The sequence below is a fragment of the Eucyclogobius newberryi genome, unplaced genomic scaffold, assembly GCF_026437365.1.
Source record: "Eucyclogobius newberryi isolate DKJ021-1_F unplaced genomic scaffold, fEucNew1.0.hap1 SCAF_14, whole genome shotgun sequence".
Taxonomy (NCBI): Eukaryota; Metazoa; Chordata; class Actinopteri; order Gobiiformes; family Gobiidae; genus Eucyclogobius; species Eucyclogobius newberryi.
Genome location: NW_027315768.1, coordinates 28764025 through 28784919, shown reverse-complemented (window position 1 = coordinate 28784919; position 20895 = coordinate 28764025). Strand labels below are relative to the sequence as shown.

At 40.1% G+C, this 20895-nt stretch overlaps 2 protein-coding genes across 2 annotated transcripts in view; both read left to right on the top strand.

Moving 5' to 3' along the window:
- fn1a (fibronectin 1a) overlaps window positions 1–4600 on the top strand; it is a 71193-nt gene extending 66593 nt beyond the window's left edge. Inside the window, exons 48-52 of the mRNA XM_072445191.1 lie at window positions 672–842; window positions 1422–1547; window positions 1957–2063; window positions 3088–3207; window positions 3779–4600. Coding sequence (XP_072301292.1) covers window positions 672–842; window positions 1422–1547; window positions 1957–2063; window positions 3088–3207; window positions 3779–3850 — 596 coding nt within the window. The 3' untranslated portion in view covers window positions 3851–4600. The remainder of the gene's footprint in view (window positions 1–671; window positions 843–1421; window positions 1548–1956; window positions 2064–3087; window positions 3208–3778) is intronic.
- Window positions 4601–6678: 2078 nt separating this feature from the next.
- On the top strand, window positions 6679–18139 carry umps (uridine monophosphate synthetase). The gene is made up of 10 exons (XM_072445186.1): window positions 6679–6869; window positions 7571–7724; window positions 9349–9473; window positions 10385–10572; window positions 11290–11378; window positions 14407–14567; window positions 14766–14883; window positions 16533–16708; window positions 17072–17186; window positions 17853–18139. Exons 1-10 carry the CDS (start codon window positions 6726–6728, stop codon window positions 18029–18031), a joined length of 1449 nt encoding a protein of 482 aa, XP_072301287.1. The 5' UTR covers window positions 6679–6725; the 3' UTR covers window positions 18032–18139.
- Window positions 18140–20895: the final 2756 nt, after the last annotated feature.

The window sequence follows — 20895 nt, the reverse complement described above, 5'->3', positions numbered from 1 at the left end:
CAAATATCATAATGTACTGTCAATACATACATTGTTACAGGGTGCGTAGCTGCCTACCACAGGATTATTTGTTGTATTTAACCCTGTTGTAAATATAAATGATAGTTTTACACCAATCGAGTGGCTATTTATGGAGAACATTTAAATACATCTGTGGGAAATAACAGGAAGTGACATCACACCAGGGACACTCGTTCTATCCAAGGTTTATGCAGAATTTACACAAAAGAAGCAACTTTTTTTACCCTCTAAACATGAATTCAACAAAATAAAGTTGCTCTCATATGTTTTTATATGTTTAATATAGAAAACAAATTGTAACAATAGATGATGAGATGTTTGTTTATACACACAACACAAAATTAAGACATCACATGAAATTAGGCGTTTCATACATAACTTGAGGCGACAGAATTCTATAAATGAAGTACAAAAATGCAAAACAAAAGAGGGAGGATGTTTTGGCCCAGTGGTTGCTGGGTAACGTCCTGTGTCATCAATTACAAACAGGAAGTCAAATAAACATAAACCTAAAGAATGTGCTATTCTGGGATGAAATGTGAATGTATTTATTTTTAGCGACATTTTAAATATATTCATGTTAGCTTACCTTTTAGCTCACCGAGTAGTCCAACCGGTCACTTCACCAGACATTTCCCTTGTCCCTTCAGTCCCAGGGGACCGGCCCCTGACCAGCGGCCCTCAGGACACGTGCTACGACACCTTCACCCACACGTATCACGACGTGGGGTCCGAGTGGGAGCGCATGTCGGAGACGGGTTTCAAACTGTGGTGCAGCTGCATCGGCCTGGGCAGCGGCCACTTCAAATGTGACTCCTCCAGTGAGTGCCGACCCTTTACCCAGCATGCTTTGCCCAGGACATAGAATTAGACGCACTGTAATTCTATGGGAATGTGGAATTTATAGACGTTTTCATGATTCGGAATTGGCGCACACATTGGTTTATATCTAAATTGAAGCCAATAAAACAATAAAGTAACAAGTAAAGCGTTATTATTATTATGTTATTGTAATATTTTTATGATATAAATACTACAATGAATTCCTGAATGCGTTTTAATGCTTTTATATTCACAATAATTAACATGGGATGGCATGGAATCTGTAAAATAATCAAAATAATGCAGCCTGCCCATGTTAACGTGAGCTCATTTACAACAATAACTCCTACTAATGATGATTACTAATTGTTTCAAGATAATTATATATGTAAGATTGATTTAGCAGCGTTGCCTTTGTTTTGTTGTTGAAAATAGAATGTCTGTAAAAAGAAATGTACATCATACTTACAACCAATGACTTTCTTGTCCTCTGTGATCTCCTCGTGTGTGTTCGTGTTTTGTCTCGTCTCTTGTCTCTTCTGTCCGTTCTTTTCTTTCTTTCTTTCTTTCTTTCTCAGAGTGGTGTCACGACAGTGGAAATAACTACCGCATCGGAGAGAAATGGGACCGTCACGCCGAGAACGGACACATGATGCGCTGCACTTGTCTGGGCAACGGAAAAGGAGAATTCAAATGTGAACCGCGTACGTACAAAACACACCGCCGACGCCTCAGGAAGGAGAATAAAGAAATAAATAAAGAAATAAGGATTAAAAGAGGATATTTCTGCAGTTTTAGGTCAATTTTCACAGACATTTTGCATTTGTCTCATTACTGTCTCCAGTCGTCTGCAGCGTGGGGGGCTTTGGGCTTGTAGTTGGTGATAAGCCGGAGCCCACTGCACACAGAGAATACGTTTAAAAACCTGTTCGAACACATTTCTGTTGAATATGTGAAGTATATTATGAAATTAAATGTACAATGTATAATAAGGTAACAAATAAATACCCTAATAAACCAAATATCGTTATCGAGACACCCGGGATATTCATTTTTTGTCATTCTAGATTGTTTTTAAAGTGTCATAACGCTATTTTTCGGTGATTTTTCCAGATGAGTCGACGTGTTACGACGACGGAAAGATGTACCAAGTGGGAAACCAGTGGCAGAAGGAGTATCTGGGCGCTATCTGCACATGCACGTGCTACGGAGGGCAGCAGGTGTGACCCCTTCTCATGACGCAGAATGACCCGAGCAGCGTGAACTCATGCGAACATTTGGGAACGGTTTTGGATACGACTTTCGCGCTTAATGATCGCGTTTAATGCATCTACGGAAAATATAGTAAAAAACGGCAATGGCTTTTCTTGCAAGAGCGTTCGAGTTGGAGACTGTATTTTAACAAGGGTCTGTCAGTTCCTAATTGCGATCGTACTGACGTTTGATATTATGGCTGGGAATCACAGAGTCCCTCACGATTCCACGAGATACACGTCACGTTAAGATAATAACACGATTTTGCGATAATCGATATATTGCTCGTGATGTTCTACGATATATCACTATTTTGTAAAGAACCCAATACATTTTAAACACATTTTTCTTTGTTAAACCACGACATGCACAAAATCAAAATGAAATACACACATTTTAATCATCAGAACTGTGAAAATGTCGATTTTTTTTCCACAACAACAAGTTTCCTTTCGTTAATCAAGCAACACAATTGAAGCGCGGCCGCAAAATCATCCTGGAAATTATACCAAAAAATGACTCATGGTGTTATATATCGAAACAGCAGCCCATGATATCGATACTGTATCACCAAATGTAGCATCACGATATTTTGATACTTTGGCACACGCCTATTCGATACCATCTGGTTCGGTCTCTTAACGTCCAGTAACAAAGCCAGACTAAGCAGAGTTGTGCAGCTGCTTCCATCTTTGGGTCCTTTAACATCAGGTCGTGGGCCCCAACAGTTCTCAGCCTGTTTGTGCTCTTGTGCCTGCAAAGAACTTGAACTTAAAGGACTATTCTGATTTATCTAAATGTGTTTTTATTGTAGTCTGTGTTGTTTTTACTGCGACGTCTGTGATTGCGCGAGCCAAAGACGCATTTTCGCCAGCGTACGACAGACAATAAAGCGACTCCGTTCCGTGTTGAATGTGTCGGCTTGTGTGAACGGTGTTTGTGTAAATGCACTGAACGCACTGAACGCACTGAACGATTGTCCGTTTTCAGGGCTGGCGCTGTGAGAACTGCAGGAGGCCGGGAGTGAACGCAGACGTGGAGGCCGATCTACTGCAGCCCGTTCACACAGACGTCTTTGACCGGTACAGAGAAAACGCTCTACGGAAACTGGTGAGTTTAAAGTGGGCATGTTCCACAGCCTGGCATTAAGAGTAACTGTCGTGCATGGACCTAATTACAGGTGGTTTTAATGCTCAAAATACCTTTGTCATTTTTTTCAACAAAGTTACTCCTACTGGTATAAAATGTGCATGGTATGTGCTGTAATGTGGTGGAATTTCAGTATATAAGATTTCCGTATTTTCCGGACTATAAGTCGCACTGGAGTATAAGTCGCACCAGCCAAAAAATGCATAATAGAGAAGAAAAAAATGATAATATCACATATAAGTCGCTCTGGAGTATAAGTATATAAGTATAAATGTAAGTATAAGTCGCATCCCGGCCAAAACTATGAAAAAAGATGCGACTTATAGTCCAGAAAATACGGTAATCGCTGCAAAATGTCCTCACGTCTGTGGCCCGCACTTTAATTTGACACGTCTTTCCGGAAGACTCTAAAATTGTCCTCTAGTTTGCGGAAATTATACTCTCAGTTTAAGAAATATAGATTGGAGAAATGATAAAAACATATACATATATCTGTGCGATCATTAACGCAAGCTTTTCTGTTCTTTTGCAGAACATCCACTGTCCGATCGAATGTTTGAGGCCGGAGCTTCTCGCAGACGCACAGAGTCCGTCCAAAAAGTGACAAAGAAGTGACGATTAACCACTGACACTGTCCAAACCACTTCAAGAAGGAGAACTCACGGTGCTTTCGTTCAAATCGGAGCTTGCTTTCGCCTTCTTTTCCCCCGTCACACATTTTAAGTGCCTTATCACCAACGCCAGCTGTTTTTCATTTACCTTTTTTTGGTTTTATGCCTTGGCCGATATTTTGTACGAGAAACAAAAAGTGACACAAGCACAAAACCTGCTGCTTTCTACTGCATTCCTTAAATTTACACCACTATGTAAATGGGTCAAGTTTTACATGATGTTTCCCCTTATCGAGCCTGTGAAATGTTTCGTTTGATTGGCAGTAGATTATGAAATATTAAAAAAAAATATTGTTTAGCACAGGCTTTATTTGTCATTGTAAATGTATTTTCTGAGGAAAGTAAGCACTGATACCTTTGAATTAGTGTTAAAAACGTCTCGCCATTTCAGTATATCTGTTTTGCTGCCATCTACTGGTTTAAAAGAATATTGTCTGAAAAATCAATGAGACCAAAGTTGACCAAAGATGAACTATTAAGTATTTTCATTGTTTTGGAAATGAGTAAGTTTCAAAAGAAATGTATGTTTTCTTTTATTCTTTGTTTTATTTATCCCGTTTATCCAGCATTAGTTTAATGCTAATTTGGGGTGTACACTTTATTGTTAAACTTGTTTTGTATTGTTGGTGCCAAACTTTGAACTACTGTGGACTGAACCTTTTTAATAAACAGAACAAAATATACTTGTTATACTTTTTAATCAAGCCTTATTGAGGTCACATAAGATCATTTGGAGGGTTATTGTTTTAAGTTTTCAAACTGTTATTTTTCTTTTCTAATCCTTATTTGTACTGTACATCACAATAAGTTTGTTCTTTAAATGCCACAAGCTCCAACAGCCACATGAGGGCGCAGTTAATACCTAAGAGCGGTAGTTTAATAGAAAAGCAATCATCTTTATGTTTAGAGTGCGTTGTCATTTAATTGTACCAGTTTGAAAGGCCCATGTCAGTTGAGCTGATAAACTTGCAAAAATAGTAAAAGAAATGGTTAAAGTACATGTTAAATTGTGTAGGACTGAAGCAAAGAGAAGTAAGAGAAGAATTAACCTGTGGAATTGGACATAGTACTCTCAATGAAACAATTATTTAAAAAAGAAAAGAAAAAGATTTGGACATAGTTGCTTGAAATATAAATTGCTTTTGACTGGATTGACTGGGTTGTGATGAATGTAAGTGACAGTGTGTGCAACATGATGTGAAATATAGAGCTCGGAGTCAAACTATAATGGAAGGACTGAAAGAACTAGGAATGTTTATGAAAGTCTTGCAAATCTGATGCAGTTTGGAACTATATATGTATCTTAATTTGAGGGAACTGGAAAAGAAGAAGAAACAAAATGAAGGACACTCTCAACAACCTTAAAATGAAATTCAATCTAGTGGATCTTCTCCAGCAACATCCAAAGTGTGCCAACTTCAAAGTACTAATATGTTTTCTGAGAGACATGCGGTTTTACCCAGTCCGTTACCCCGATTCTGGAGAGATTTTTTTGACCCAATTAATTTTTTTTCGTGTTTAAACATTTTAAACTTATAGATTAGATCAGGGGCGTCCAAACTTTTTTCACCAAGGGCCGCATTTTGACACTTAAACGGGGCAAAAGGGCCACAAACCACTTGACAATGTCGAATTTGTTGAATGACAAAGTGAATCATTCGAAATTTTGCATTTGATGTAATTGCGATGAGCCTCCACACAATATTAATATTCGGTTGGTATAACATCAATATGCCTGAATTTTCCCAATTTCACAGTAAAAAGTACTAGTTTTTGTTGTTTGGGCCGACATAGCAGGAAGCTGGAGGGCCAACAAAAATTGGTTTGAGGGCCGCATTTGGCCACCGGGCCCTAGTTTGGACATGCCTGGATTAGATAGTCTAGTTTGTTTTGGGATGAGTTTGCTACACTCTTGCTAATACAGATCCATGGCATAAACTAGTTTTAACCAGACGAAGTAGGGGTTAGGGTTAAGGTTAGGGCTATTATAGCCCTATTATATTATATATTTTTTCATTTATTTCAATAACAAATTACCATGATGACGATCAATAACAATGTTAGTCTTCGCAGAGACAGGAAGTTTAGTTTCTGGGCTCCAGAATCGAGGTGACGGTCTCTGTATAACTCCATGTTTCTGAGAGTCAGGTTGAGGGGGGATGGTGACGCGTGCCTGGGGTTATGACGCGGTCTTGTAGACACCGCCCGTCAGTTTGGAGATTCGCGGAAAGGAGATAGTCTGTACTATAGCTAAAAACTGCGGGAATCAATCAAAAAACACTCTGGGTACATAATATGTGAAGCACGAATAGCAATGTAAGAAGGCTAAAAGCACTGAAAAGTCGATTTAGCATGTTATGGGACCTTTAAAATGAAATTCAATCTAGTGGATCTTCTCCAGCAACACCCAAAGTGTGCCAACTTCAAAGTACTAATATGTTTTCTGAGAGACAGATTAATAGAATAAAAAGTATTTTAATTAGAGTAATTATATGTTGCATATGGTGATATTTACTTTATTATTTACTTTATTATTATTTTTTTTTTCCCCTAATAGTTTTATTATTAATTTATTTGCGAGTAACGTGTTGCAGTTCATACTTCTTATCAGCTGGTGGCGGTAATGCGCCTTTAATCTCTTTGCCAACCGCCAATAAATCACTCCGGTTAGAAGAAGAAACCTGAAACCACCTGCAGGGGGCAGTAACGCGACGTGCTGGACGCAAAGCTGCCGTCAAACCCGAAAGAAGAAGAAGAAGAAACTTTCCCCTCCAGCTCTCACCGCCCGGACAGAAGCTCAGCGCAAACATGGACAGTGTGGACGGTCTCATCCTGAAGCTGCACGATGTCAACGCGGTGAAGTTTGGGGAATATAAACTCAAAAGTGGAATGATGACACCTATTTACATCGATCTGAGGGTTTTGGTGTCGCACCCGGCGCTCATGAACCAGGTACAGGACACGTGCTGCCGCTGTGCACACGCCGCGTGCAACTTTACTGCAAAAGTTTGAATAAATACCATGAAAAAGAGACTTAAATCTAGGCTACGTGTCGCTGGGGAATGAGGTCTAAAGACCGCAGCTCGTATATGCACTCAAGTATCAAAATGAGGAAACACTAGAGCATTATCGGGATTCTTTTGCAGACTTTTGCACACATTTAACAGCTGTTGACTGTCAGATAAGTTAATATGAGTACAAAGTTGTAGTAGGAACTTAAACTTGACCCAGAATGCAAAATCAAATGCAATGATCAGCTCAAAACAAACGTTGGCAGCTGGATAAACACTGTTATTGAAGGTGTAAGTCAGGCCAGATGTTTGCTTCTACATGCAATGTCAGGAATTGTACGTTATGCTTTTTAAAATAACTACATATGTGTTAAAAGTAGGATTCTGTTCAGATTATACACATCACTTTAACATTTGAGGGACATCTGTAGTGCTAAAATCATTTCAGAACATGTAACGGTCTGAACCGCAGGAACCGTAAGATTTTTCTATTAAAAGACAGAATATTTAGTAAGTAAATTCCATTATAGATCATTGCAGCCTTTGCGGTTGTATTTTATTGTGCCGCCCTTGTCGTCTTGGTGTATATTGCATTTTAACATGTTTGCTGTCCACTGCTGTTTGGGCGTGGTCTTCCTGCAGGTTGCCGCTCTCATTTACCAGAAGGTGCAGGACGAGCTTCTGCAGTTTGACTCCGTGTGTGGCGTCCCGTACACGGCTCTGCCTCTGGCCACGATCATCTGCTCCAGACACGAGCTGCCCATGCTCATCCGGAGAAAAGAGGCCAAGGACTACGGTGGGTGTGTCCGGGGACTATGGTGGGTGTGTCTGAGGACTATGGTGGGTGTGTCTGAGGACTATGGTGGGTGTGTCTGAGGACTATGGTGGGTGTCTGAGGACTATGGTGGGTGGGACTATGGTGGGTGTCCGAGGACTATGGTGGGTGTGTCTGAGGACTATGGTGGGTGTGTCTGAGGACTATGGTGGGTGTGTCCGAGGACTATGGTGGGTGTGTCTGAGGACTATGGTGGGTGTGTCTGAGGACTATGGTGGGTGTGTCCGAGGACTATGGTGGGTGTGTCTGAGGACCATGGTGGGTGTGTCTGAGGACTATGGTGGGTGTGTCTGAGGACTATGGTGGGTGTGTCTGAGGACTATGGTGGGTGTCCGAGGACTACGGTGGGTGTGTCTGAGGACTATGGTGGGTGTCCGAGGACTATGGTGGGTGTGTCCGAGGACTATGGTGGGTGTGTCTGAGGACCATGGTGGGTGTGTCTGAGGACTATGGTGGGTGTGTCTGAGGACTATGGTGGGTGTCCGAGGACTATGGTGGGTGTGTCCGAGGACTACGGTGGGTGTGTCTGAGGACTATGGTGGGTGTCTGAGGACTATGGTGGGTGTGTCCGAGGACTATGGTGGGTGTGTCCGAGGACTATGGTGGGTGTGTCTGAGGACTATGGTGGGTGTGTCTGAGGACTGCGGGGTGCGTGTCCGAGGACTGCGGGGTGCGTGTCCGAGGACTGCGGGGTGCGTGTCCGTCTGAGGACTGCGGGGTGCGTGTCCGTCTGAGGACTGCGGGGTGCGTGTCCGAGGACTGCGGGGTGCGTGTCCGTCCGAGGACTGCGGGGTGCGTGTCCGTCCGAGGACTGCGGGGTGCGTGTCCTATGGTGGGTGTCCGAGGACTGCGGGGTGCGTGTCCTATGGTGGGTGTCCGAGGACTGCGGGGTGCGTGTCCTATGGTGGGTGTCCGAGGACTACGACGGGTGTCCCGAGGAGCATGTGGAATTGTGAGATTTTGTGAGAGAGTTCACTGGGAATGAACCTAAAGTTATGTGGAACCTCTAAGACGGGGCGTGGTGAGCTGAGGAGTCTGTCCTCTCCTGCAGGCGTTCCCGTCGCCATGGCAAAAGCCCAGAGGTCATCTGCAGGTCACCTACGTTTGTCATTCAGAAAGTGACATTTTGTTCACAAACCGAGGAACTGTAATGAGTTTGACAAAGGGAATGTAGAGCTGTTTGGTCCTGTTTTCAGTGACAAGTCAAATCATGTTCTTCTCACTATAATCGTAACATTTTATACTGGGACAATCCTAGTCTACAGTCAATCCTCTGTCAGAAAAAGCAGGAGGTTTGGAGCAGAGTTCAGACTTTTGCCTCTAAGACATCTGACAAGTTTGTATCTGACAAGTTTGTATTTTTGATGTTCAGGAAATTCCTATTGAAATACTTGTATTTTCATTTTAATAGGACAAAAAAAAAAATACTGTTTTTTTTTTGTCCTACATTTATGCATGAGGTATTGTTCTGGTTTACGGGGGCCGTAGGTGCAGAATGGCAGGCACGTTCACCGGGGAAGATGTTAAAGAAGAATCATGCATTATTATTATTACTCTAATGATTAATATTGTGTGTTTTGCGCAGGCACTAAACGCATGGTGGAGGGAATCTGTGAAGAAGGCCATGTTTGTCTGATCATTGAAGACACCGTGACCAGTGGGACCAGTATTTTGGAGACGGCTGAAGTGCTCTACAAAGAGGGACTTAAGGTACAAAATAATGACTTCACTACATTCATACGTTTCCCTCTTACCATGAGGTGAGCCCGCTGATAAAAGCCAACGGTCAATCTGCCGGGCATGTTGAAATATAAAAAAATAAATCCACATTATTTCCAGTCAAATCAACCATTCTGTGATGAATCGGGGTCAGTTTTTACTCCAAAACAAGTAAAAACTGTCTATAAAATTCAAAACATTTAATTTTGACTTTTACATTAATTCTCCCTGGACTTTTTAAAACTTTATTAAAACTCCCTAAACTCAATTGTATTTAATTTAGCTTCAGCTTTTGAAGAGGAAGTGTCAAAACCGTCCTCCAGATTCCAGCTTTACCGCTCCTTATGTTTAAGTAGGTATGATAAATATATTACTATTTTTAATTTATTGCACGATTAACTGTAATTATCAGACCATCTCGACACGTCTGATATTATCTCCAAAATGTCTAATAACCGTCCCTTGGATGAACTTTCTCAATCTTACCCATCCTCGTTATAAATCAAATCAATCAAAATACATTGTTATAGCACAATTTGTAATAAAAGCAGTTCAAAGTGCTTTTCAAAACATATACAAAGATACAATGGATTAAATTACAATATAAACTAATAAAAGCATATCATGTTTTAATTTATTTAAAAGAAGTGCCACCATTTTTTTTAATATTATGTATTTATTATTTCTATTGATTTAGTTTATAATACATTTTATTTATTTATTTATTTAATTTTTATTTCCTGATCAGAGTCCACAAGATGGACAACAACAATACAAACAACAATACAATCCATTCAGTCATAAAGGTTTTGAGCCTTGGGAACATTTTCAACATCATTCAGTTCTGCAGCTCTTTAAAAAAACATTAAATTTAACCTTAATCTCGTGCTTTGTGTTTTCAGGTGTCAGATTCCATAGTCTTGATGGACAGAGAACAGGGAGGAGTGGAGATGTTGGCGTCCAAGGGAATCCGTCTTCACCCCATAATCTCCATGTTCAAGCTGCTGGACGTGCTGCAGGCGGCTGAGCGAATCGACGCGCAGACGGCTCAGAACGTCCTCAAGTTCATCAAGGAAAACGGCACATTTAGGTAATTACTTATATATATTTAATTCAGATGGGAAGAGGTTTAAATAGTATCGCTAATGGGCAGGTTTGGTTGCAATATTGACCCAGTCTTGTTTACTACAAATACTGTATTTTTCGGACTATAAGTCGCACTGGAGTATAAGTCGCACCAGCCAAAAAAATGCATAAAAGAGAAGAAAAAAACATGTATAAGTCGCACTGGAGTATAAGTTGCACCAGCCAAAAAATGCATAATAGAGAAGAAAAAAACACGTATAAGTCGCACTGGAGTATAAGTCGCACAAGCCAAAAAATGCATAATAGAAGGAAAAAACATATATAAGTTGCACTGGAGTATGAAATGCGGTTGCAAGTGTGAAAATAACAAATAATATCACATATAAGTCGCTCACGAGTATAAGTATACAAGTATAAATAGAAGTATAAGTCGTGCCCCGGCCAAAACTATGAAAAAGGGTGCGACTTATAGTCAGGAAAATACGGTATTCAGAGGTTTGTTGGCAACATTTTGAGTATTTTTGTACATTTAAAAATTCAATCTAGCTTTTCAGTTGTTGCACATTTTCATCATTTTCTGTAACTATAGTGGTGTTCTTTGTAGAAAAAGTGACAAAGAACAAATATTTGGGCTATAAATTATTGCTGTAAATGTTAAATGTAAAATAATTAGCAAAGTTGCATCGTTTTTAAATGTTGTTATGTCTGTTTTACCCTAAAGGCCCAAAGAGAAGAACGGAAACAGCGTTCCTCTTCCCAAGAAGCCACGTATCGAGCAAATGAAATATGCAGACCGAGCCAAACTACCAAGTATGTGCTTTTGTTATTGAGACGATGGTGGAAAGAAATAATTCCATGGATCGATTATTCAGAACAATTATAAACGATTGATTAATAAAATGATGGTTGACTTTTTTAAATACTTGCTTTCTCTTAAACATAATTTGTCGTTTTGGACAAAGAGGGATGAATTATTGAATAAAATTAGCACCAAAAAAAACTATTTGTAATTTTCATCAATAATATACTTTATTTTGAAGCCTTTAGTTGGCAAATTTATTTCCTGTATTTGGTTTAAAATGTAATGTTCTGTGTAAATGTTCTTCTAAACAAAAAAAGCACAGAATAATGATCGTTAGTTGCAGCCCGAGGTTTATTCTAACTCTTTTTCTATGTCTTTTATGCTTGTTGATCTTCATTTTACTGTAAATTTCTCATGTAAAATCTGCAGAGGCAAGTTTTTTATTTATTTTTTCTTTATATTGTGAGCAGTTTTATGTGTGTCTTGTGTTTCAGTGACAGGATTGTACTGCACATGTAGCTTTGAGTCACGTTACAACAGTTTATCTACACGTTTTGCACTAAAGCTGCTTTTTACGTGCGTAGCAGCCGTTTCCATTGATTCAGACACAAAATAAAAGTTTACACGATTAGTTAAATGAGCTGTTCCTGCTGCTTCAATCAGACTTAAAATGCCATTATTGACACGTCGGCATCGCTTCTGAACAGGCTTTTAGCTAGGTTGTGAAAACACCCCGTCCAACCGGGGGCTTAAAAAATGTTTGCTCGCGGAAAGGCTATGGAGAGCCAATATGTTTATCACCGCCTTTTTTCGATGCTTTTACAAAATAATGCGGCGCTTTTAACGGGGAGGCGACTACCCGGCAGCGCCCGCATGCCTCTCGTGTCATAGTGACTTTCCATACTCTCGCGCCGCCTGAGCTTCGGCATTTTCCAGACCACGGCTCGGCAGCCAATCAGAGACGGGCACACAGACTTTGTCGACCAATCAGCGCGCAGCATTCAAATTTTCACTTGTAAACAGTGAGCTGTCATGGCGCGGACCGCGGCGGACTATCGTCAAACGCTTCCCGGCCCGATTTAATGATGATATTCATTTTTCTAAAATGAATTAATAAAAATTACACCGTCCTTGCCCTCGAAAATGTCCGTCCACATGTCGAGATACCCCGTCCAAAAGACGGGAAGACGGCCCTCTAGCTAAAAGCCTGCTTCTGAATCATTTTCTTAACATCGATGCTGCTTCTAAAAAAAAAAAAAAAAAATTATTTTACCACCTGTAATATAAGTGTGATGCAGTGTTTTGTAACAAAGTTATCATTCATAACATCCCTCTCATTAAGATAAGATAATAGAAGAACTCTTATGAACAAAACAAAAAACTCTTTAACAAAACTCCTCATATCTTAATAGGGAATAGAGGGGGAGAATAGATAAATAAAATAAAAAGATAAAAATAAAATAAAGTAAAAATAGCTAGCCTAATACTAATGGTAAGTAAGTAAACAAAATAAAACACTCTTATTTACATCAGTTGTATGCACATGAATATGGCCTTAATTGCTTGTGAGATGACAGTAATTGCACATGCTTATGACAGTATTGCACATGATTATGACAGTATTGCACATGATTATGACAGTATTACACATGGATATGACGGTATTGCACATGGTTAATTCCGTATTGCACATGAATATGACGGGATTGCACATGAATATGACAGTATTGCACATGCTTATGACAGTATTGCACATGCTTGACAGTATTGCACATGCTTGACAGTATTGCACATGCTTATGACAGTATTGCACATGCTTATGACAGTATTGCACATGCTTATGACAGTATTGCACATGCTTATGACAGTATTGCACATGGATATGACAGTATTGCACATGGATATGACAGTATTGCACATGATTATGACAGTATTGCACATGATTATGACAGTATTGCACATGCTTATGACAGTATTGCACATGCTTATGACAGTATTGCACATGCTTATGACGGTATTGCACATGCTTATGACGGTATTGCACATGGATATGACGGTATTACACATGGTTAATTCAGTATTGCACATGGTTAATTCAGTATTGCACATGGTTAATTCAGTATTGCACATGGTTAATTCAGTATTGCACATGGTTAATTCAGTATTGCACATGGTTAATTCAGTATTGCACATGAATATGACGGTATTGCACATGAATATGACGGTATTGCACATGCTTATGACGGTATTGCACATGCTTATGACAGTATTGCACATGGATATGACAGTATTGCACATGGATATGACAGTATTGCACATGGATATGACAGTATTGCACATGGATATGACAGTATTGCACATGGTTAGTTCAGTATTGCACATGGTTAGTTCAGTATTGCACATGAATATGATAGTATTGCACATGCTTATGACAGTATTGCACATGAATATGACAGTATTGCACATGAATATGACAGTATTGCACATGATTATGACAGTATTGCACATGATTATGACAGTATTGCACATGATTATGACAGTATTGCACATGCTTATGACAGTATTGCACATGCTTATGACGGTATTGCACATGCTTATGACGGTATTACACATGGATATGACGGTATTACACATGGTTAATTCAGTATTGCACATGGTTAATTCAGTATTGCACATGGTTAATTCAGTATTGCACATGGTTAATTCAGTATTGCACATGAATATGACGGTATTGCACATGAATATGACGGTATTGCACATGAATATGACGGTATTGCACATGCATATGACGGTATTGCACATGCATATGACGGTATTGCACATGCTTATGACGGTATTGCACATGAATATGACAGTATTGCACATGAATATGACGGTATTGCACATGCTTATGACGGTATTGCACATGCTTATGACGGTATTGCACATGCTTATGACGGTATTGCACATGGTTAAATCAGTATTGCACGTGTTCAGGGCACGTGTGTGTGTGATCAAAATCGGAAGTTGGTTGTAAAAATTGCATCTCCTTTTCAGAAATTCACCCTCTCGCATCGCAGTTATTGACCATCATGGAGGCTAAGCAGTCGAACCTGTGCGTGTCGGCCGACGTCACCAGCAGCGAGGAGTTACTGGAGCTCGCAGAGTCGCTCGGCTCCAAAATCTGCCTGTTCAAAACGCACATAGACATACTCGAGGTAGGACTGACGCGCATTCAAAGGCCCCGGTGCAGAAGAATGTGATCTTTGTGTTTTTGGTGACGGTTTATTCTGTCTCAAATACATTCTTGACTGTTCAATAACCATCCTTTAAGTCAGACAGGACGTTTGTTTAGAAAGATGCGAGCGGGTAAACAAACGCGGACTAAAAGAATATTTATTTTGTGTGTTTTTAAGGACTACACGACTGAAATTGGTCAGAAACTACAAGCGGTGGCTGAAAAACACAACTTCCTCATCTTTGAAGATCGCAAGTTTGCCGACATTGGGAACACGGTCAAGCATCAGTATGAAGGCAAAGCATCGTTTATTATGTTTTCTGTCTTTCTTTTTTCTGAGGATTTAACAAAGTCCAAATTGCTTCCTATATACATTTGCTTAAAGGACACATATGCAACATTAACTTATTTGAGCTTTTAACCATGTTCTAACATAGTTCCCTCATCAAAAACACAGCCGGAGGAGCGTTTAGCTTCATTCACACTAGTTTGATGATTCCTGGTCTGAAAGTCTTCTCCCTAATGAGCAGGCCCGGGGCTACAGGGCAAGAGGGTGCACTGTAACCTCATTTAAACGTGTTTGCACCCTCTTTTCTGCTGTGTTAAATAATGACACTTAATAGAAGCGTACCATCTTTGCACACCTTTGAGGCTACGTTCACACTGCAGGTCCACTCTCCAAATGTGACTTGGATCTGATTTATTTCATGTAATTTTGAACAGCACGACTCTTTCGTATGTGGTACTAAATCTGATCTTTTGCAAAGTGACCGCAGTCGGAACACGCAAGTTGCATTTATCTGACTTTTGTTCTGGAATAAAACGGGCGCTGCATTTTTGATTTTTTGTTTGTATTAGAGAAAATGAGAAGTGAATGGATAAACCTTTAAAACGCCTGCCACACAACAACAACGCTAGAAAGTGCAACAACAAAAGTGACAACGATCTGACAAAATGATGGTCTGTCTCATAATGTGACAACGACTCCTGAGCTTTGTCCTGGTTCTTCTCCACATCGGACACTTCAGGGCTGTTTGCCTTGATCTGAGTCATATTTTGTCTGCAATGTGAACCGCCTCTTGAGGAAAAAAAATCTGAATTGAGCATCAAGACCTGCAGTGTGAGCGTAGCCTCAGTGTGGTCAAGACCCGGGCCGGCCTCCGAGCTTCAGACACGCCCTGTTCTGAATGTCTCCTGTCCAGTCCCGGCAGTGAAGCCATCTCAAAGCATTGTAACGCCTTCTGCAGCCAGTAGATGGCGCCAAAACTAGTCAGCTAGTCCCATGAGAAACTGCATAGAACCAAATGTAATATGTAATTTTACTTTTAAACTTTATTTTTTTTAAGTTAAAACATGATATGCTAAACTAAAGGTACTCAAAAACATGTTTAAAATGCTGATAACCATACAAATGATGCAAAATATTTGTCCTTTTTTGTATTTTAAAAGACATGCAACAGACCAGTCGAAGTAGCTGACGGCTTTTTACCTGTAGCGCTGAAACAAAACAATCACGTGCCCCTGTGTCGTGCAGTTTAATCTTTTATAAAAGTCAGCAATTATCTGTCATGGGGACTTATTATTGACTGTCCACTTTTAAATTGTATCTTTTGAAATAAAAAACGGTGAGCATTTATAACTGGACTTTTACAGTTCTATGTACTGTATTTTCCGCACTATAAGTCACACTGGAGTATAAGTCGCACCAGCCAAAAAATGCATAATAGAGAAGAAAAAAACATATTTAAGTTTCACTGGAGTATGAAATGCAATTGCAAGTGTGAAAATAACAAATGATGTCAAATAAGTTGTTCCGGAGTATAAATATAAGTATAAATCGCACCCCGGCCAAGACATATTTACACTGCAACTGTAACAGATGTTCATTAAATACCACTGTCAAATAAACACACACATTTGGAGTAAATCTTCCCGCTGTGTCTAGGTGGATTGTACCAGATCTCGTCTTGGTCCCACATAGTGAACGCTCACGCAGTCCCAGGTCCGGGCGTGGTGAAGGGGCTCAGTGCTGTGGGTAAACCTCTGGGTCGAGGCTGTCTGCTCATAGCACAGATGAGCTCACAAGGCTCTCTGGCCACCGGAGAGTACACGCAAGCTACGGTGAGTAGATACAAGCTTACATACAAGCTATGGAGAGTACACGCAAGCTACGGTGAGTACATACAAGCTATGGAGAGTACACGCAAGCTATGGAGAGTACACGCAAGCTACGGAGAGTACACGCAAGCTACGGAGAGTACACGCAAGCTACGGAGAGTACATTTTTGTTATTTTCTGTCCATATAACAGAGTATCAGAGTTTTTTTCTTATAAGTTATCAGTTTCTTTATTATTGTACTTCTGTTCCTAATCTGTTGCAACATTGGATATTCCCCGTTGTGGAACAAATAAAGATCATCTTTATCTTGTCTCATTATTACCTTTGCTTTATGTTTGGGTTCTTCATGTTTTTCCGTCTTGCAGCTGAGAATTGCGGAGGACCATTCCGATTTCGTGATGGGTTTCATCTGCGGCGAGAAGACGAGCGAGAGGCCAGAGTTCATCCACATGACTCCGGGAGTGCAGCTGCAGAGCGGAGGTAACACAGCCCAGTCTGCATCTCGTGTGTGAAGATGCAAACCGATCACTCACAAAGCACGTGCCGCGGCTCATGATACAAAAAGGACTTAAATGCCACTTCATTTTGCTGCTAAAATAGACATGATTATTATTTTTTAGTCCTTATGATTATATCGTGACCCGAATAATCACCATCATTGATAAACCTAATACCGTATTCTCCTTTTTTCATAGGTTTGGCCGGGGCACAACTTATACTTATCTTTATACTTATACTCCGGAGCGACTTATATGTGATATTATGTTATTTTCACACAAACCGCATTTCATACTCCAGTGCGACTTATATATGTTTTTTTCTTCTCTATTATGCATTTTTGGCTGGTGCGACTTATACTCCGGGTGCGACTTATAGCCCAGAAAATACAGTAATCGTTTAGTTTTCCTACACTTTAAACTACATAATTTTGTTTGTGCTCAGTGAGAATCTACAGTGTAAATTATTATTAAAACGGAGGAAGAAAAATGAAACATAAATCCAAACCTTTGGCCTGTCGTGTCAGGTCTAGTGTAAAATCTGGCTGTAGTGTCCGTCCATCACCACCAGGTGGAGCCATAGTACACGGGATCTTTTCCTGGTTTCCCCCAAAAGGCTCTTTCACTGTTTCATGTGTTGCTCTTTCAGTGGATGGTTTGGGGCAGCAGTACTCCACCCCAGAGGAAGTGATCAAGGACAAAGGCTCCGATGTCATCATTGTCGGACGCGGGATCCTGGAGGCCTCTGATAGGCTGAAAGCGGCCGAGGCGTACAGGAAGTCGGGCTGGGACGGCTACACACAGCGACTGGCTTTGGGTCAACAATAGATTTGCCTTTTTTGTGCCTCCAGAATATTCAAATACACCTCAATTAAAGACCTGCAGCTCACGTTTTGAGCTTCTGGATCGCGGGACAGTTTGATTTGTGACATTTTGACTTCAATACGATGATGTTCCATTAATTTTCTCAATTGTTTGTCCTGAACTTTAGCTTTTGTGCTAAATCGAGTGTAATTCCTTAATTCCTTCCTATTCCCCAATCTAATGTATAACTGGACCATTTACATGCACAGAAGATGGGCATATTATTATCAACTTTACTAAACACCAGATCATGAGATGAATATGCAGTATTAGCATTTGTTGGCGTTTTCTCAGGTTGAATAGGTCCAATATTGGAAATTAAGTGAATATTTGGTACTAATGCTTTTTCTAAGATGCCTCCAGTCTCTTGTCTTTCCCTGTTTGTCTTCAGTGCCACAGATTAGTCATTTTGAACATGCTAAAGTGTAAAAATGGAAATACAAGCGCATTTATTAGGCAAAGTCTGTATAGTTACACAATCATGCTGCAAATTGATTCGTTTTATAACGCAAAATGCCTGTAAATATCCAATTTTTTACTCTATTTGATCCAGATGGAGTTGAGATGAAGCTGCTTGAGGTCGTCCTGATCGATTTATGTTACAGATGAAATGTGAAATTTGATCAAAAGCGCTAAACGTGCTCATGTCCCGTGTCATTTCCATGTCACAAAACGTCTCTGGCGCGTGGCATGTTTTGGAGTCCGTTTAAAGTGTTGATGAGGATTATTCAATGACTAAATGAGTTGACAATTATCTCCACAATCGTCACTTTTGCACAGGTCAAGAGTTAATGTACGAACTTGTCTTTGGCCTCTGCAAATATCGGTTATCGGCCACAGCAGCGAGATCGATACGGACTGGATTCTGTATCGCAACATAACGCGGAGGCCGTAAATAACGACACGGGATCTTTACATAGAGCTACGCAGTTCTGTCTGTTTTTCAAATATTGACGATAAATACTGTGAAACCATAAAATGTGTCGGCCAAAAACCTTCCACTGATACGTCCAGTCATTGTATGTGATGTGTCCATGGAGCAGTGTTACCTTAGTCTTTCCGTCCTGTAAATGTAACATTATTAACAACATTATTACACGGGTGCGTTTGCTTTTCGGGTGTTTTATTCAGGGTTTCGGACGAACAAGTTTAACCGTTGTGTTTATTTAGCACCATTTCTAACTCCTTAGACGTGTCCTTCATTGTGTCCTGGGGCGTTAGTTACTGCTAAAACAAAGGAGGTGAGGATTGGCTTTTCTTTTCTGTTAAATGGTAAAATGCCATGTTTTTTTTTATACCTTTACTCTGCAGTGGGAAATGTGATATTTTAGTTCTATGACTCGAGGGCCCTTGACAAATCAATAAAATGCGCAAATGCCAAGTGTTAATCTGACTTTTTGTCTTAATTCAAGTAAATGTACAATTGTTGTTAAAGGAATTGTAGTTTTGTGTTTATTTACGAGCTTTATTTATTATTAGGAGCCCCATATTCTTCCTGGGGACCAATTTAAAAGGATAAATCCATAACCTATTATAACCTACATGTTCTATAGAATTACAGTAACATTACATCAATCGACAATAGAAATAGTCTGTATCAATAACACTGAACACATTAAATGCACATTACCCACTGAATATAATACACTTAATCTGACACGTTTATATCATTTTGTAGTTGTTCAAACTGCTCTCACCATCACAGCCCAGATATTCTTTTATTGTTGACTTACATAATATTTGCCTCTTTAAATGACTGTTGGTTTCAAAGAATTGTCATGTCTGCAGCGTGAAAGGAGTTTGCGTTTCCAAAACATTTCTATTAAAGGAAAGCAAAGAATACAGCAGTCTGTCCTTCACAAATAACCACTTTAAGTCTTTTATACATTACATTTCATATTTGCTCTATAATTCCTTCTCAATACGATGCCTTTTCTGTTCTGAATCTTCTGTAGTGTTTCTGTCAGGTCAGCATTTGCATTTGACCATCTCTGGACTCGTATAATAACTGCAACACCATCAAATTATAGCACATTTTATCAATCTTGATGCACAGAGAGAGAGATTGGAACAGTTCTCTGAATAATCATTTTCTGTGTAAATCTGTTAAACAATGTACACGGGTCAATGAAAAAGGATGACACTCTCAATAAGTGGCTGGGCAGGACAACCAGAAAGGGGAAACTTAGTCACCCTTGTTTATTATGGGCTACGACTGTTTATTGTCGTGACAAAGTGAGAAAACGTTCAATTTATTAGAAAATAATCTTGAATATGACACTAAAATGTTGCATTGTCACAAACCCATCTCATGATTTGACTTAGTGACACGTCATAATACATTAGAAAGTCATATTTGCACAGAATCAGGTATTCTGGATAAGAATGCTGTAAAAAAAAAAAAAAAAACTATTGCTGAAAAAAAAGTTAAACAGCCCCAACAAACACTTTCCAATAGCCCATTCTCTATTAACCACCGCTATTTTTATTTTATTTCACTTCCACATGTTATTCCAGCACAACGGCTCATATTCCCGGACAAAAGTTTGTTAATATTACGCGGAAAGTCATTTGCAAGGCACATTTATGTAAAAGAGCTGGGCAGGATGAGGCCCGCGGACCTCACAATGATCCTTTTACACATCAGCGCGGGCACAAAGGTCACGCACGTTGCCTGGTGATTGGAGAAGAGGAGGAGGACACACACACACACACACACACACACACGCACGCACGCACGCACACACACACACGCACGCACACACACACGCGCACACACGCACGCACGCACGCACGCACACGCACGCACACACACACACGCACGCACG

What these genes read in the sequence shown, in the direction of transcription:
- umps (XM_072445186.1), top strand. Translation starts at nt 6,726, where the DNA reads ATGGACAGTGTGGACGGTCTCATCCTGAAGCTGCACGATGTCAACGCG. An exon ending in ACCCGGCGCTCATGAACCAG is followed by an intron (nt 6,870 to 7,570) that starts GTACAGGACACG and finishes GTCTTCCTGCAG; the next exon opens with GTTGCCGCTCTCATTTACCA. An exon ending in AAAAGAGGCCAAGGACTACG is followed by an intron (nt 7,725 to 9,348) that starts GTGGGTGTGTCC and finishes TGTTTTGCGCAG; the next exon opens with GCACTAAACGCATGGTGGAG.